General features: G+C 42.3%; 1 protein-coding gene across 5 annotated transcripts in view; it reads left to right on the forward strand.

Annotated features, from left to right (window-relative positions):
* The window catches only part of DAB1 (DAB adaptor protein 1), a 424,515-nt gene that overhangs the window by 134,003 nt on the left and 274,247 nt on the right, over positions 1-16,265 (forward strand). For all 5 annotated transcript variants that reach the window (XM_082357648.1, XM_082357650.1, XM_082357651.1 and 2 more), the window contains exon 2: positions 241-443. In XM_082357648.1, the coding sequence (XP_082213774.1) occupies positions 377-443 (67 nt within the window). In that variant the 5' untranslated portion in view covers positions 241-376. The remainder of the gene's footprint in view (positions 1-240; positions 444-16,265) is intronic.

Below are 16,265 nucleotides of genomic sequence, written 5' to 3' on the forward strand. Positions count from 1 at the left end.
TTGAAAATCCAGAGTTTTAAAGATCTGTTTTGCACTACCTATTGTGAGTTTTGCGGATAAGGCCTCTAATTCTCTTTGTTGTATGAACCCTGTTGACGGCTTAATGAAACCATGTGAACAGTTTCTACATGGAGACCAAGGTTTTCCTGTTTTTGTATGTTTGACAGTTCCTTTTTGCCCTCCTAATTTCTAACTTCACCAGGGTGGTGATTCTGAATGTTCTCTTCCCTTGATTTGCAGCGCTCGAAAGGAGTGAATGAAATGTGCAGCTCGGGGTGTCATTTCTGAAGGGAGGAGTCGTTTTCTTGGAGAGGAGTCCTCAATGAGCCTGGCCGAGGCCCGGGATCTGTGTGAAGTGGACTAAGGATTTAGTAGGATGTCAACTGAGACAGAACTTCAAGTAGCTGTGAAAACCAGCGCCAAGAAAGACTCCAGAAAGAAAGGTAGGGCCCAATCTGTTCTTTTCCTAATGGCTACCTATTGTACAGGAATGAGTGTTTCTGTCTCTGGAACGGTATTTGGTGCTATCTTTGTGATTGCATATATTTTTAAATCATCACCAACGTTATTTGGTGTTTTTTGTATTCACGGTATCATATTTTAATGGCTCGTCCTTATTCTCTGGGTAAAATCCAAAATTCTTTTCATAATATGCAAACAGAGCCCTTCTTGACCTGACTTCTACCCATCCCTCCAGCAGCATCTCTGCGCAAATCTGGGCTGCATCCCCACCCAACCCAGTTTGCCCTCCAGGCATTCTCTGTCTTGTAGTTCACCTTTGCGTACACCAGTGATTCGCAAACTCCAGCCACACAAAAAGCACCTAGAAGGCTTGTTACAACACAGATTGCTGAGCCTCGTCCCCAGAGTTTTTGGTTCCCTAGCCCTGGGGTGGGGCCCAGGCTGCGTTTATAACAAGTTCTCAGATGATGCTGATGTTGGTTTGAGAACCCCTGGGCTGTCGCTTCAGCCGGAAGTACTTTTGTCGCTCTCCACTTTTTCTTAACACCGACTCCTACTTATTCTTCAGATTTGAGCTTAGTGGGGCCTCCTGGAGGGCCTTTCCTTACTCCCCAAATTGGGTTATTTGCTTTTGTTTGTTTTGTTTCATTAGCACTTTGTTAGTAGCTCACTTTCTTAGAAACACCCTGGTTTTTTTTTCCCCCTATGTCAGCTATACTATACAGTCCTTCAGAGCTGGATCCCTTGTTCACCCTTTTAACTCCCAACAACTGGAAAGTGTTTGACACAGAGGAGGCACATAGGTATTTGGTAGAGAAGACTGGCATGCATCGTGTGATGATAAAATAATTCTATCACTGTTCACGATTTTTGGAGAATTTGTTCCTATGGCTTTATGACCACGTCTTTCGTTAAGTTTGTCTCCTTGTTGGAATTAGATGTAAGCACCTTGTTGCTCTGTGTGTGGGGGTGTGTGTGTGTGTGTATGTGTGGTGTGTGGTGTGTGTTTTCTCCCTGTGGTTTCAGTTCTTTCCCTCCCCTGTCTTTAAAACTGCGTGGACGAGGATTAATACAGCTCTCCTTCAGGTCTTGAAATCTGTCAATATGGGCCTGCAAACAGGATGCCATTGATTGCTTTGTATAGGCAGTGATTTGTCTGAGATGTTGCTGTGCCAGTCATGTCTTCTGATGGCATTTGTCTGATACTCCATAGGAAGCAAGGGACATAAATGTAATACATATGCAGCTCTTGGACAGCCAGAACCCCAGGAAGGACTATACATTTTGCTTTAGATGTTGATTTGAAGCACAAATATTTTGGAAGCAGTCTATTTTATCCCCTGAAACCTAATGTAAACCTTGTTTCTTATGCATCATGGAATAAGAATAATAGAAGGAAGGCAAGTGTGTGAGGGAACAGGTCTTGGGAGAACTGCTACATGGGGAAAAAAAAAAAAAAAAAAAAGATTGCAGAGCCCAGTATGTACTAGAATTCAAATGCTTTTTCACTGGAAACTGACAAGTTATAGTTTTGCTTCAAATTTAACCTTTCCACTAAACTTGTGCTCTTGAATGCTTAATGCATTAAAAATTGTACTTAGCGCATATCTTTTCATTCTTAATTTGAACATGCAAAACCAGAAGCATTCTAAAGAGAGGATTCAGATCTTTCAGAACGTTGGCTTAGTTGAGAACTTGGAATGGGACGGTGAAGGTGACCTTTTTAGCTCCTCCTCACCTTCACGTGCTTAGTAGCTCTAAAATCAGCACAGCACCTATGCAAGGAGTGTCCTCTAGTGAATGGCTAATACCATAAAGTCTGGGCAGGCAGACCTGGGTTCAGATTCTGGCTATATCACTTCCTCACTGTGTGACCTTAGAATGTTACTTCACCTCTCTGAGCCTCGTTTCCTTTCCCATAAAATGAAGATGTAATATTACAGAGCTCAAAGGCTCACTAGGAAGGTTAACTGAAATAAGGCAAATGTAAGAGTATAGAACTTGGCATATGTTAAAAACTCCACAAAGTTTATATGTGTTCCTCTCCTCCTCTTCCCCTTCCCCCTCCTTCTCTTCTCCTTACTTCTTCTCATCCCCTTCATTCACTGTCATCTTTCTCTATCTTTCCCACCTCTCCCGTCTTTGTCCTATTTCTCTTCTCCCTTTTTCACTCCATCCTCCTTCTCTTCCTCATCTTCATCAGCATCATCACATTATTTTCTCTTACCTAAGGGGATCTTAAAAAGTATGCAGCTGATTTGTCCCAGAGCAAGATTTTACAATTGTTTGTAATTATGCAACAGTGACAAATAGTTTTTTTTCTTGATACCCTTGTCTGGACCAAGGCAGCAGGAAATCACACACGTACATTAAGAAGAGAGAACGAGAATGTGCTGGTAACGGGATTAATTGATTTCCTGTTCTTTAGTTTTGGCTATGGGATAGTAAGTATTCCACTAAACAAATGTTGCTAGCTGGGTGAAAATAAGTAGAACTTTAAAAGGAAAGAAGCAGTTTATATATTGATCTTGAATCTTGAATTTAATAGCCTTACTAAACTCTTTTGCTAATACTTTCTCTAACCCCTCTTTGATTTTCTATTGAGGTAATATATAACCTCATAAGTAAGTTTCTGGCTTCCTCTTCAATCCTTAAGTACTTGTTCTTTTTTTTATCTTATTCCGTTGGTTGGGTCTGTCAATATAATATCTAGTAGAGAGAAGGTATCCTTAACTTTTACTTAAATTAATGGAAATGCCTTAAGTTACCTGTAAGTGTGATATTTAAGTATTTACTAAATACTCTTTATTAGTTTGCCTTCATTTCTCATTTCTAGGAATTATTTTTTTTAAATCCTGAATTTTCATGTTGAATTTTATCATATGCTTTTTCTATATTTATTTCAATGATTATACATATATTTCCTATTTTAGTTTAAAACCAATAATAAGTCATGGATTTCACTGATAGATTTTCTGATCTTCATTTCTGTTTATGATGTCTTATTTTCTATACCCTGTGGATTTAATTTGATATTTTACTTAGTTTTTTTCTATCTATATTCATCAGCAAGATTGGTATATATTTTTCTTTTCTTGAACAATCTTTGTGCCTGATATAGGTCAAAGTTGATAACCTCATATAATGATTTTGGTGGTAAGGAAATAATAATTTTAGACTTCTTTATGAAAAAATATATATTTTTTAGTAATTTCATTAGACTTTTAAGAAGTTATATATGCTTATTACTGAAAATTAGAAAAGACAAAGTAAGCATGCATAATCCTAAAAATTAAAAATAACTTTTATTAACATTCTAAGTTACTTCCTTCTGGACTGACTTTCCAGGATAATATGAGATTATACTGTTCATACAATTTTACATCCTGCTTTGTCATTTGACATTCTGTCATAAATACATTTCTCATGTTACTACCTGATATTACAGTATAGTAAAGTTTTTTCTTCTCTTGGCAAGATTTAGGTGGTTCCTGGAGCAGATATTTTATTTCCTAAAAAAAAAAAAATACCTGACAATGTAAGGCATCTATCATGAAAAAGAGCGGCAAAAAGAAAGTTAAGAAGCCCTTTATAATTCCTTACAAACCTATCACTCCAGTTCTTTAACCCAGGCTGTTGAAAGCAAGTCAGACAGATTCAAAAACAAGTCACACAGGAGCATATTTCACCACAAAATGAGTTTCTAGACAGGCCAAGTATGAGATGTAACTAGAGTATTCACAATTCAAATAAGGAGGGGATGAAAGTAGTGAGAAATAAAGTTGTTTTCTTCATTTCGTTTTTCTTGGATTGTGTCACTACACGTACAGCTTGTCAGCCGGTACCTATTCTAGGAGTGGAACTTGATGGAGGACTGGAGGAAGAGAATGTGTATTTTCAGGTTCGTTACCTGCCATCGAAGGGGGAAGACCAGTTGACACAATCTGGGGTAATCCTGGCGTTAGGACACCCAGTAGAAGACTGTGGTAGAGGAACGGGTCCCAGGATGAGCAGACACAGACATTTCTGGGGATAGTGCCTGGAGTTTTTCAGGCAGTGCCATCTGGCAGCTTGGTGTCACGGAAAGAGCACTGACTTTGGAGTCAGACAGACCTGGTTTTTAATTTCTAACTCTTGTTCTTATCTGCTGTGTAACCAGAGATGGGTTATTTAGCCTGTTTGACCCTTGTCTTTAAGGGTGTGTGATTGTGTGTGTGTGTGTGTGTGTGTGGTGTATTACTACTCTGCTTGTTATCAGAAAGGCGAGCGAGATTATCTTGGGTAAAGGACCAGCTTGGGATCTGCAACATGGCAGTGGTGTGGGTAACGTTAGCTTTTCTGTCCTCTTCCTTCTGAGATCGTGGTTCAGTATTTTCTCCTTATTTTCTAGATATACCTGGAAATAAACTTATTCACTTTCCTTATATTTATATTAGAACTCATTAGTGAACAAAAACAACAAGGCACTGACAGTCTTTCCTCCCAGAAAGACTGGACTCCAAGAATCAAGGCCCTGATGGAATCCAGGAGAAATTGGTGGTCACATGGCAGACTCCTTAGCTCTGGAGCCACATTGAACTGAGTTTGAACCCTGGCCGTGTGCCTCAGTAGCTGTGCAAACTTTGGGGAGGTTTCTTAGGAAATTCTGGTCAATTGTGATAAGGAATTGTTTCAGGAATCCCATGTTCAGGGTCCTGATCCCTCAACTGGTCAGTGAGCCCTGGGAAAGAACTCTGTTAATAATCACTGGCTTACCACTTAGGAGCTGATAAACTGCTATCGTATTTATTATCCCATTGGGTCCTTAGGACCCTGAGAGATTAATTTTTCAAAAACTCATTTTACCTGGCCTTCAGTGCAGAGAGAGCTGCCTTTTCATTGCTTCTATCTGCTGCTTTTATCCTGCAGGGGAAGCAGACTTGGGGTCATCAAGACCTTGAATTTGGGTTTGTAAGCCAGGTCCCCACCCTCTAGTTGTTCACCTTCAGGCAAGTCACTTCCACGCCTTGAGCTTTAGTTTCCTCAGGCACCTAGTGGATGTACAACTTATATTTGCTCGGCCAAATTTGTAATGTAGGATAGGCATTAATTAAGTAATTATTTTGTCTACAAATGTTTATCCAGCCCCAGCCCGGAGCCCTGCAGGAGCTCCGTGTTCTGCTGTGGAGAGAAACACCAGGGAAGGAGATTCTGACTTCAGCCAGTCAATAGAGTCCAAGAATTTCCACCTGAGGGGCCGCCCTTCTGATTTGTGTAGGTCTCATCCTTCCTGAAAAAAATTTTTTTTTCCACTTGGCTACTTTTATTCATTTTAGTGAATAAAATTCATGCTAATTTATTCTGTGACTACTCATAAATTTTATGTTTTGTTTTTACCCCAAATTTATATTTATTAATTAAAATCTTGCTTTTTTTATCATAAGAAAGAAAACTCTTATGGAAACTCTTTTCACTGCTTTCCTGACCCAAAGCAAGTGGATTTTCAACTTAATAAATACAAGTAACACGATACTCTGAATGTCTACATACATTGAAACATGAATGGATTCTCTAGGAGTACTAAAAGGTTAGAAGGAATTAGTGTTTGTGGGGCTAGAAGAGCCTCTTTTTCAAGATGAGTTCTTAAGAGAAGAATGACTTGCCCACAGTCATTCAGTTGGTTAGTGGTAGACCCAGAGCTGGAACCCAGGAATGACTCCCCAGATGGTGTTGCTTGAGCTTATAGGTTCTCAACAACTTACCTTTTTCGGATTAAGCTCGTGGTGTGTTTGCTCCATCTTCTTTACACTGAAGACTCCTGGAAGAGCTCACGCTTTAGAATCGATAGACTGAAGTTTGCATCAAGGCTCAGCACATTTTCTACGGGTGTATCTCAGGCTAGCTACTTAATCTTTCCAAGCCTCAGTTCCTTCATCTGTAAAATGGAGGTAATAGGACCTATCTCAAAGTGTTGTAATGAACACTACATGAGTCAAAAATATAAAACAGCTAACACAGTTCTCTGTACACAGACTCAAGATAAGGAAATTCTCCCTTTCCCCTCTGGCCCCCCAGCTGCCTACCTGAAAGGCAGCACTTTTCTTAGTGCCAGAGGATATAAAGAAGGGTAGAAGGTACCCTTTTCTCCAGAGGTGCATGGGGTAGTCGGGCAGTGACACAAAAGTACTGGTCCATCTTCAAAAGGATGCTTGTTCCAAGAATAACTGGAAAGGTGGACAGGAAATACAAAGGAAAGTAGACCACGTTGTCAAGCTACATTCATTAATAACCATCATTTATTGCATGCTTCCTGCATGCTAGCCATTTTAGATAAATTGTCCCTAATGAGCCCAAATCTTACATCGCCCATGAAACACATAAGAAAATAACATCCAGAGAGATCAAGAGACTTGCCCCAGGTCACATGGCTTGTGTGCGTGGGCTGGAAAGCACTAAGTTTGTCCGATGTGAAAGCTGGTGTCCTCTTCCCTGAATGCATGCTATGGGTTTGCCCTGTGCCTTGATGGGGGGTTGGGAAATGTGAAAAGGGGCTATACTCTTTTTAGGGGGGTGGGCATGGAAACAGATCAGTCGCCTCATGTAAATTTATGGCACTGTTCTGTCTTGTCAAGGTTTTGGATCTTGGTAAGCTAATGGCTCTCTACTGACTCTGTGATTTGCAGGCTTCGGAAATTCAAGATCAAGGACTTAATAGCAAGACAACATAAATTTCTCTGGAGCTGATCCATGAAACTCTTGGGCTGAAGGGTTTGAGAGTGAGGGAATACCGTTTTGGGTCTAGAAGTCTAGTTTTTATGGAAAGACTGACTGCCGGATCACGTTACATGTGGTGGGGAGAGACTTCTGTATTCTCCATGAGCACGTGGCCTTGAACTTATTACAGAACACCTCACTCCTTGCGGTCGTTCCCTGAAGACAAACTCGCTTCTGGTTTTCATTGGTGACTTCGTTCTAACTAGTTTCCTTACAAGAAGTCAGGCTTTCTTCAAACCCTCCTGCACACCTCCTCTCCTCCTTGAACATATTTCGTAACGCCAGCAGCACGCTGCAGAGGGCAGCCCAGCAAGCCAGCCTTCTGCGATCTGGTCCCTGCCGCTCTTTCTGTCCCTTTGCCTCTCTGCACCCTGACCCACCCTGAGCTCGGGTCCCAGGACACACCTCTGCGACTTTGGTGCGTGCTGCTCCTGCGCTTGGGTCATGTTTCTCACCCTGTTCACTGGGCTGCCTCCTGCTCATCCCTCAGAACCCAGCAGCCGTTTGACGGAGACTTCATCCTTGATCATTTGAGCTCCCAAGTGCCCTCGATGAATTAATTAATAATATTAGCCCCTGCAACCTCCTAAATATCTCTCAAAGCACTCTTTCTCTCTCTCCCTGCTGCCCCTCTCCTCAAGATAGTTCAGGCTACCTTCATCTGGCACCCAGATCATCCTAGCAGCCTCTTGAGCAGTCCTCAGGTTTTCGGAATCATCAGTCTCCAAGCTGTCCCTGACACTGCTCACTAATGGGAAGATCCCAGCAGGTGCGACCTTTGCTTCAGACTCTTCCGTGAACGGGCCCCACTGCCCTCAGGATAAAGTCCGCGCGGCTTATCGGGGCTTCAAGGAGGCCCTGCCTGGTGTGACCCCTCCTTATCTTTCCAGTCACATCCCTCACCGCTCTTCCAGAATGATACTCCACTCCCTGACTCAACTGAATTCATTTCATTCCCCTGATCCTACCATGTTGTTGTTCACATTTGGAATGTTGCAAATGTTTTTTCTTCTTCCAGGAATAGTACTTAAAAAAAAAAAAAAAATCTCTTCAAAGCCAACTCCAATTTTGCTTTAGTTTCAAGTTAGATATTTCTTTCCCCAGAAATGCTCTGGGGACCTATTGCAACCCAACCAACGTGATCCCCAGCTGTGGTCATGACCAGTCTGTGTGCTCTCAAAGCACCTCACTTTGCCCATCTTAATACATTATTTTATTGATAATTGTCTTTTTTGTTTCCCTTTATCACTCATTAGGCTGGGAGCTCTGTGAGTGCCGGGACTGTGTCTGGCTTCACTTTTACCACTAAGCACAATGTTGGGAGATGTAGGTGTGCAGCCATGTTTGTTGAATGAATGAGTGAATGAATGAACTTATGACTGAGAAAGCCTCACGTGACTGGATTTGTGAGGGCTCCTATAGCAAGCACCCTGCACTTATTCAAACATCACACCTGCCACATTTTTCCTATGCTTTTTGCTTATTTCTCTGTCTCTGCCAATAACTATGAGTTCCCAGCACAGCACTCGGAACATGGTGGGTATTCACCAAATGCTTGTTGAATTAATTATCATAAAGTGTGAGGGAGAATGATTTGCACAAGGAGAAAGGAAATTTAAAACCACAAACATCTCCCCTAAGAGCTGGCTCTAGAGATTCTCATTACGTGGCATTGAAAATTCCTCGCATTCAGTGAACTACCTCTCCTTTTGCGATGTGTGTCCAGTCACATCTGGTGCTGTAATTCAGCGTGATATGGGCCACATTGGTAGTAAGAGCTATAAGATTTGCCATATTAGCTCATCCCACTGCTTCATTAAACTCAGTGTGCTGCCCCTGGCCATGGCTGGGCTTGAATTTAGATGTTTGGAAGAACAAAGCCCTTCATATTAGCCCTCCAAGTCCTGTGAGTCAGGTAGGGGTACACTCCTTCCCAGCATCCTAGGGTCACCTTTGCAGATTATCAGTAAGTGACCCAGAGCATGGGGTTTTTATTATCCACGTGGGTTTGCTGAGCAAAGGTCCCAGGTATTTTGGGATGTCAGCAACCCCCTTCTATTGCGACACAGCTTCTGGGATGGTAAGAATACATGTTGCAAGATTGCACGTTTCTGCCCCATCCATCAAGAGAGCACCCATAGGTCAAAGGCAGAGGAGAGGGTGGGGTGGAGATGTCTCATTTAAGCTTGAAAACAACCTCTAGGCAAGCATTCCCATTTTTCGTGAGCAGCAGCTGAGGCTCAGATTGGTGAACAGCTTACCTGAGGCCACACAGCATGTGGCAAGTTAGGGACCCATGTGCACCTAGATCTCTCTGACCCCAGAGCCTGTCCCCATGCTTAACACTGGACTAAGCTGCTCCCTATTGAATGGGTGTCCTCTTATTAATTACCAAGTGATACTTACACTGAAAGACATCTCCCTACGGATTCCAATAGCCGCACCATTAGGTTGAGGTGGCCTCGGCAGCAGAAAGGAATGACGGCAGACTATGTGGTGGAGGCAGAAAGGGAGTTAGAAAAGCACAGAAGCCCTAACTCTTCACCCCTCGTGACTGTGGTGTGTGGAAGGTTGCCACACACAAGGGCTCCGGAGGCTGAGAAGGAAACAATTCCCTTTCTTAAGGAGGATGCCAGTTAGTCCAGACTTTCCAGATGTTCTCCAGTCTTTACAGAGGTCAAGCTGAGGGGAATTTGAAGGATTTTGACTGTGTATAAATCGAAATGCATGTTTAGATCTGAATTTGGAGCTGGCACTCTGATTTTGCAAATGCCCCAAATCTATGAATAGTATCATCAGCTCAGCTTACCTCCCAGTGGGCATCTCCACATCAGAAATAATAACGAGGATGCTGGTGATGAAGGTAGCTACTCTCTGTCTGCAGTTACAAAATATCAGGCAATGTATTCAAGCCTTTATATGTATTTTCTCACGCAGACCAGCCCTTGGAGGTAGCTCCTTATTTGAAATCTCACGTTTACAGGTGAAAAAACAGAAATCGGAGAGGCCAGACGGAGTGAATGCTGTAACCTCAGACTCGACGCTCTGAAGAGCCCTGTGGTTCCGTCTTCCCCATCCAGTCAGCAGATGTTATTGGGTTGGCCAAAAAGTTCGTATGGGTTTTCCATAAGATGTTATGGAAAAACCCGAACGAACTTTTTGGCCAACCGAATACACGTGTCTTAGATGCACCTGGCACATTCTGCACACAGTGACCTGCTTGGCCCTCCCTGAGCATGCGTGAGTTTGTTTCAGCTCTCCTTTCAACCTGGAAAAAGTCCCCTTCTCTCTTGTCTGCCTGTCAAGGTTCATCTGATCCTCTTGAGACCCAGCTAGATGGCACTTCCCTGAAGCTTTTCCTTAGCGTCTCCGTCCTCCCATGGAATTAAACCTTCCTTTCCCTGTGATTCTCAGCATACTATTTAAAAAAATGTTTTTTAATTCAGATGAAGCTCTCCTTTCTTTCTTCCATCTGTTAGGATTGCACTTATAGGCTTCTCTTCCTTCCTGGATTGATAGCGGGGACTGTGTCTTGGGCATCATTTTATCCTCTCAAAGCTGGGAGGAGGAGAATTTATTAAAGAGTTCCCAGTGGGGAAATTGGAAAATGACCTTAATTTCATGACTACTCAATGCAGGCAGAGAATACAATGAGAATACAAGAGATTTATGAGGTCGGTAATACTCCCATTTTGCAGATGAAGAAACATACTAAAGTAAGTTCACAGTTTGTTCATGGTTACCCATCATGTAAATGGAAGAGCAGGAATTTTATTTATTTATTTACTTATTTAGGCTGCGTTGGGTCTTCGTTGCAGTGTGTGGGCTTCTCATTGCGGTGGCTTCTCTTGTTGCAGAGCATGGGCTCTAGGTGCGTGGGTTTCAGTAGTTGTGGCACGCGGCCTCAGTAGTTGTGGCGCACGGGCTTAGTTGCTCCGCGGCATGTGGGATCTTCCCTTACCAGGGCTCGAACCCGTGTCTCCTGCACTGGCAGGCGGATTCCCAACCACTGTGCTACCAGGGAAGTCCCTGGAAGAGCAGGAATTTCTAACTCAGATCTAAATGATCCAAAGCACAGGATCTTTTTGCTATATTCTGCGTTTTTCCAGTAGTAGCCGTTGAATAAAACCTCAGTGAAAGCTCATTTCCTACAGGTCTGGTTCCTCTTGCATATTAGTGGCAATATATGCCACTTTTACTTTTATAAAGAGTTTCTGTATCAGCATTAGAGATTCACTTCCTTCCAGTTGGGGACTGTGGTCACTTGAGTCTTGCAACCTTCCCTGGCTGGCGCTACTGCTCTAGGGAGAACGTGCATTCCGATTGTTAAACTAGAGGCAAGAAAAGCCACGCAGGCACTCGCATTGGAAGAAGCCCAGCGAATGATGAATAGCAGACCTAAATCTTATCATGTATTTCAGGATGATGTACGGGACTGTTGGAAACTGCCTTTGACAAATGTGCCCGGGAAGGGGAATTATCTCCAACAATGACAAATGTTCTTATTATGTGATCCTAAAAAGGATCAGGACCCCTATCATTGGGCAAATGATCATCCCCACGTCCTTTATTAACAGTAATATGGAACTGCGTGCTAAAGACGATGGACATGGCACTGATGCTGTGATGCATAGCCATGAGTGCTGGAGTCAGGCTGGACTTAGGAAAGGTAGCTTGATAGCAGATGGGAAATGTGTAACTCTCTCAGGTCGCTTTTAGCCCTTGCTTCCCGAGGCTCTGCACGACTTGTTCCTGCTATCTTAGCCGAGTACCCAGTGGCTTTTGGTCAGGCTGAGGCTGTGATTAAACAGTAGAAGGGATATAAGTTTGTAGGAAATGAAACCATTTCCATAGGGAGAAGAAAATGGTACACCAGGCATGTCACATATTTAATCTCATTTTCTTTTCACATTTCACATGGATGTGTAGAAACCTGGAGTCGTAGAGATTCAGTAGCCTGCCCAAGGCTAGAAGCCAGCAGAGTGAGGGTTTGAACCTGAGCAGTCTGATCTCCAATTCTGTGTGCTTTGTAGACCATAGTAGCTTTTAATAAATAACCTACTGGCTGGAGTTCAAAATAGTAGAAGTAGAAACAGCTGAATGCAGTGCGTATGTGAAGGTGCCTACTGTAGCCTTTAGCGCAGAGTAGATGTTCAAGAAACGCTAGTCAAATCAAGAATTGCCAACACTAATTTGGTCAGGGGGCTGTGCGATGATTGTGGAGTTCTTTGAGTGCCTTCCTTTCTTCCCTCCTTCCCTTCTCTTTTCTGCCTTCTTTCCTTCATTCCTTCATTCCATTTGTGGACTTTTTCTAAAGCCAGGCAGAGTGCTGGCCACCGAAGAAGACTGTAAACAAGTCCTGAGCTTAAAGAACTTAAAATCTAATAAGGAAGACAGACAACTGAGAAGCAATTATAGTTCATTGCAGTAAGTTAAAATCCCAGAGCAGAGATAACCAAGTTTCCAAGGACTTCCCAGGGGTTGTGAGATTTAAAAGACTCTTGGAGTTCAGATTTCTTTTTCTCGTTCAATGGATGCTTTGTGAAATATCTCCAATTATTATAGACATTGTCTACCTATTAGATTTAAATCCCAGTTGTGAAAAATAAATCCTAGTCTGTCTTCCAGTGAATGGAAGGCCAGCAGATCAGACATCTCTCTGGGCAGCAACTTGCTGCCCCCTCTTTTTGAGTAAAAGCTCCTTCAAGATATACACAAATTTTATTCATTTCCTATTATGCCTAGGACCAGGCACATAGTATGTGCTCATTAAGCATGTGTTGAACAATAGAACAGGCTGTATTAGAGAGGTAATTCTTTGGCCTTTGGCCTACGTTATCCTAGAATCAGTAATTTATATCCCATTAGTTTTCCTTTGATGTTTTAAAATAATGATTACTGTAGCTTCTCCTCCTGCTCTCAAAGTTATAGATTGCAAATAGATTTTGTGTAATTTGCCAATGCCAGTCGATTTTAACGGCTGCCTCGGGCACTGTGTAGAGGATTCTGAAGTCATATCCTGGCTTTGAGTGAGAACAGTTAAGACTCTGGTATATTTCCTTTCAGTCTTTTATTTTTTTCTGCACAAGAGTGTACGCACATAAGCATGCAAACACATACATTCTAGTTTGGTCCTCCTGCATATTTAATTCTCACTAAACCTTACAACTTAAGCTGTTCAATGTCATTATAAACTTTTTACAATCATCATTTACAAAAATGCCAAGTGATCTCATTTTCTTTAGCTTTTAGTCACGAAACACCTCCTCCAACTCTTCTGTCATTGTTGCCATTTTTCAATGGTCCATTCCCAACTTTGCCAAATCTTCCTGAAGCTGGGGCATACAGCATTGCTTTCAGTAGCTGATGATTCATTTCTGTTTTCCTCCTTGAACTGATGCAGTGTTTGTCTTTTGTATTTTGTGGCCGGGGGAAGATGCTACCTCGTTTCCTGCAGTGAGAGGAAAGCGAGACTTTGGGATGGGCTTCCCTTTGTGGGAGGGCCACCAGGGGGGGCCATCATTCTGGTACAGCCTTGGAAGTGAGCTTTGCCAATGGTTGCCTCTGAGCTCCGGTGCTTTTTGCCGTTCAGCTCTTTTTAACCTCAGCTTATCAACTTTAATACGTTGTCCTGGTGCCTTGATTTTTTGGTTCATCTATTTTAATGTGATGAAATGTAAAAACCAAGCTCAGCCTTGTCCCCTCACAATGACTTTAGGGTTTTCCAGCTGATAACCTAGCCTTCGTCTGTTAAGGATTTGAATTTTAAACAGTCAAAAATACATTTTCCTGGTATCTGTCATCAAGTGATATGGGCAACTATTTAGTTCTGGTCGTCTTTCCTATTCTTGGTAGATTTATTTTCTCTTTTTAGAATTCTCCCATTGCCCTCTCTGTCTGGGAGACTGGAGATGTCATTTAAACCTTGCTTATTAGGATTCCATTATTTGTCTCTCATATACAGTCAGCTAAATGAAAAAGTCAGACAGTGTTTTTAAATTGCAAATTTAAATGACAATTTATAGACCAGGTCTACTGGAAATTTTCTGTCCTTGGCATGCATCATTGTTTGTGTGTATATAGGTTTATGCTCTCTCTTTTTATCTTCTTGAGAGCACAGCACACATATCCATCAGGAAGATCAGAACTGCTTGCAATCAAACAAAAAATGCAAGAAAGATCTTGAAAGAAAATGAAGACAAACACCCTATACCAGACCTCAGTTAAATATTAGTTCTCTTCCTCCTCCTTCCCCTCCCCTGCCTCTAAAAGAGGAAACTTGCGTTAGTCACTTTTTTTTTTTAAGTATTGAAGCTCATGGTTTAGATTCAGAGAAAGTAAACATTTGCCCGGGGCCTGAAATACGCCAGATACTGTTATCTCAGTTAATCTGCATGATAAACCAATGATCCTGACACTGTTATTAATAATATTGTGATAGCTAATGTTTATTGAGCACTTACTACGTACCGGGCACCATTCTACGTTTTACTTGTCACAACTCATTCAAGATAATAATAGGTTGCTTTCTTTTTTTTTTCTATTTATTTAATTTATTTATTTTTGGCTGTGTTGGGTCTTCGTTGCTGCGCATGGGCTTTCTCTAGTTGTGGTGAGCAGGGGCTACTCTTCGTTCTGGTGCATGGGCTTCTCATTGTGGTGGCTTCTCTTTGTTGCAGAGCACAGGCTCTAGGCACACGGGCTTCAGTAGTTGTGGCTCGTGGGCTTAGAGCACAGGCTCAGTAGTTGTGGCGCACGGGCTTAGTTGCTCCGCAGCATGTGGGATCTTCCCGGACCAGGGCTCAAACCTGTGTCCCCTGCATTGGCAGGCAGATTCTTAACCACGGTGCCACAAGGGAAGTCCATAGGTTGCTTTCTAAAAGGGGAAACTGACATTCATGGGAGGCAACTTGCTCAGAGCCCAAAGCTGAGTGAGGGATGTAGCTCCCACTTCCAAATTAGAACTCTGCCCACCACACTAGCTTCTATTTTTATTTTTAGTAAAGAAAATTTATTTCAGTAAGAAAATTGGGGGCTTATTTAGTATCTCTATTTTATAAGAATGACAGGCTGAAAAGTCGTCTCACTATGCCTTGCTGAGTTTTAATTTTGAGCAGATTGCGTTAGAAGGGGTGGCTTTAAACCTTGATATCATCTTCTTTTATCGGTCCATTTTCTCTGGGATCAGAGTAGATTGGCACAGCATTATGATCTTCCATTTCAAAGCTGAAGGATTATCCATCTTGATGGGGGAAATCATCCTAAAATCCTTCTGAAGCCAGCTGCAGAGGTTGGTACACTTCAGAAAATGCCCAGGGTACCCAGTAACTTCAGTGATGAAAATCAATGGAGTAAGAGTTGCATCAGGAGGGTACACCTTTAACACATGGTCCCAGCTTATCTGTTGTGTCAGGCGTTTCCATTTGCAACAGGATCCTCAAGTTCTTCCTTTCTGCCTCTGCTCACCAGGCTCCAATTTCAACAGCAGCTGGCGGAGTCAAGAGCTTGTAGGATTCCAATCAGATATAGAAGGTGAGGACATGGGGTGATGAAGAGATTTCTTTGTGCCTGGGAGAAAAATGGGGAGGGAGCCAGAAGAGCCTAGGGGAGCCATCAGACCATAATGCAGGTTTGACCCTGAGTGAAAGCAAGAGGGAAGGAAGGAAGAAAGGATGGGTGGAAGCATCTTAGACATCCACAAAGTCTTTGTCGAGTCCTTGAACCAAAATCACTCATCAAAGGAGTCCTGTGTCTCCTGGGAATGGACCTGCCAGAGTACCCCTGCCCTGCTCCGTCTTTGGCTGAGAACAGCTTGTGGGAAGCATAGTCTTGGTGTAGATGGATTTCTTTCTTTTTTTTTTTTTAATTTTTATTTTATATTGGAGTATAGTTGATTTACAATGTCATGTTAGTTTCAGGTGTACAGCAAAGTGATTCGGTTATGCATATACATATATCCGTTCTTTTTCACATTCTTTTCAGGTTATTACAGACTATTGAATAGAGTTCCCTGTGCTATACAGTAGCTCCTTGTTGACTATTTTATATAT

The sequence above is a fragment of the Balaenoptera borealis genome, assembly GCF_965194805.1.
Source record: "Balaenoptera borealis genome assembly, chromosome: 1".
Classification (NCBI taxonomy): domain Eukaryota; kingdom Metazoa; phylum Chordata; class Mammalia; order Artiodactyla; family Balaenopteridae; genus Balaenoptera; species Balaenoptera borealis.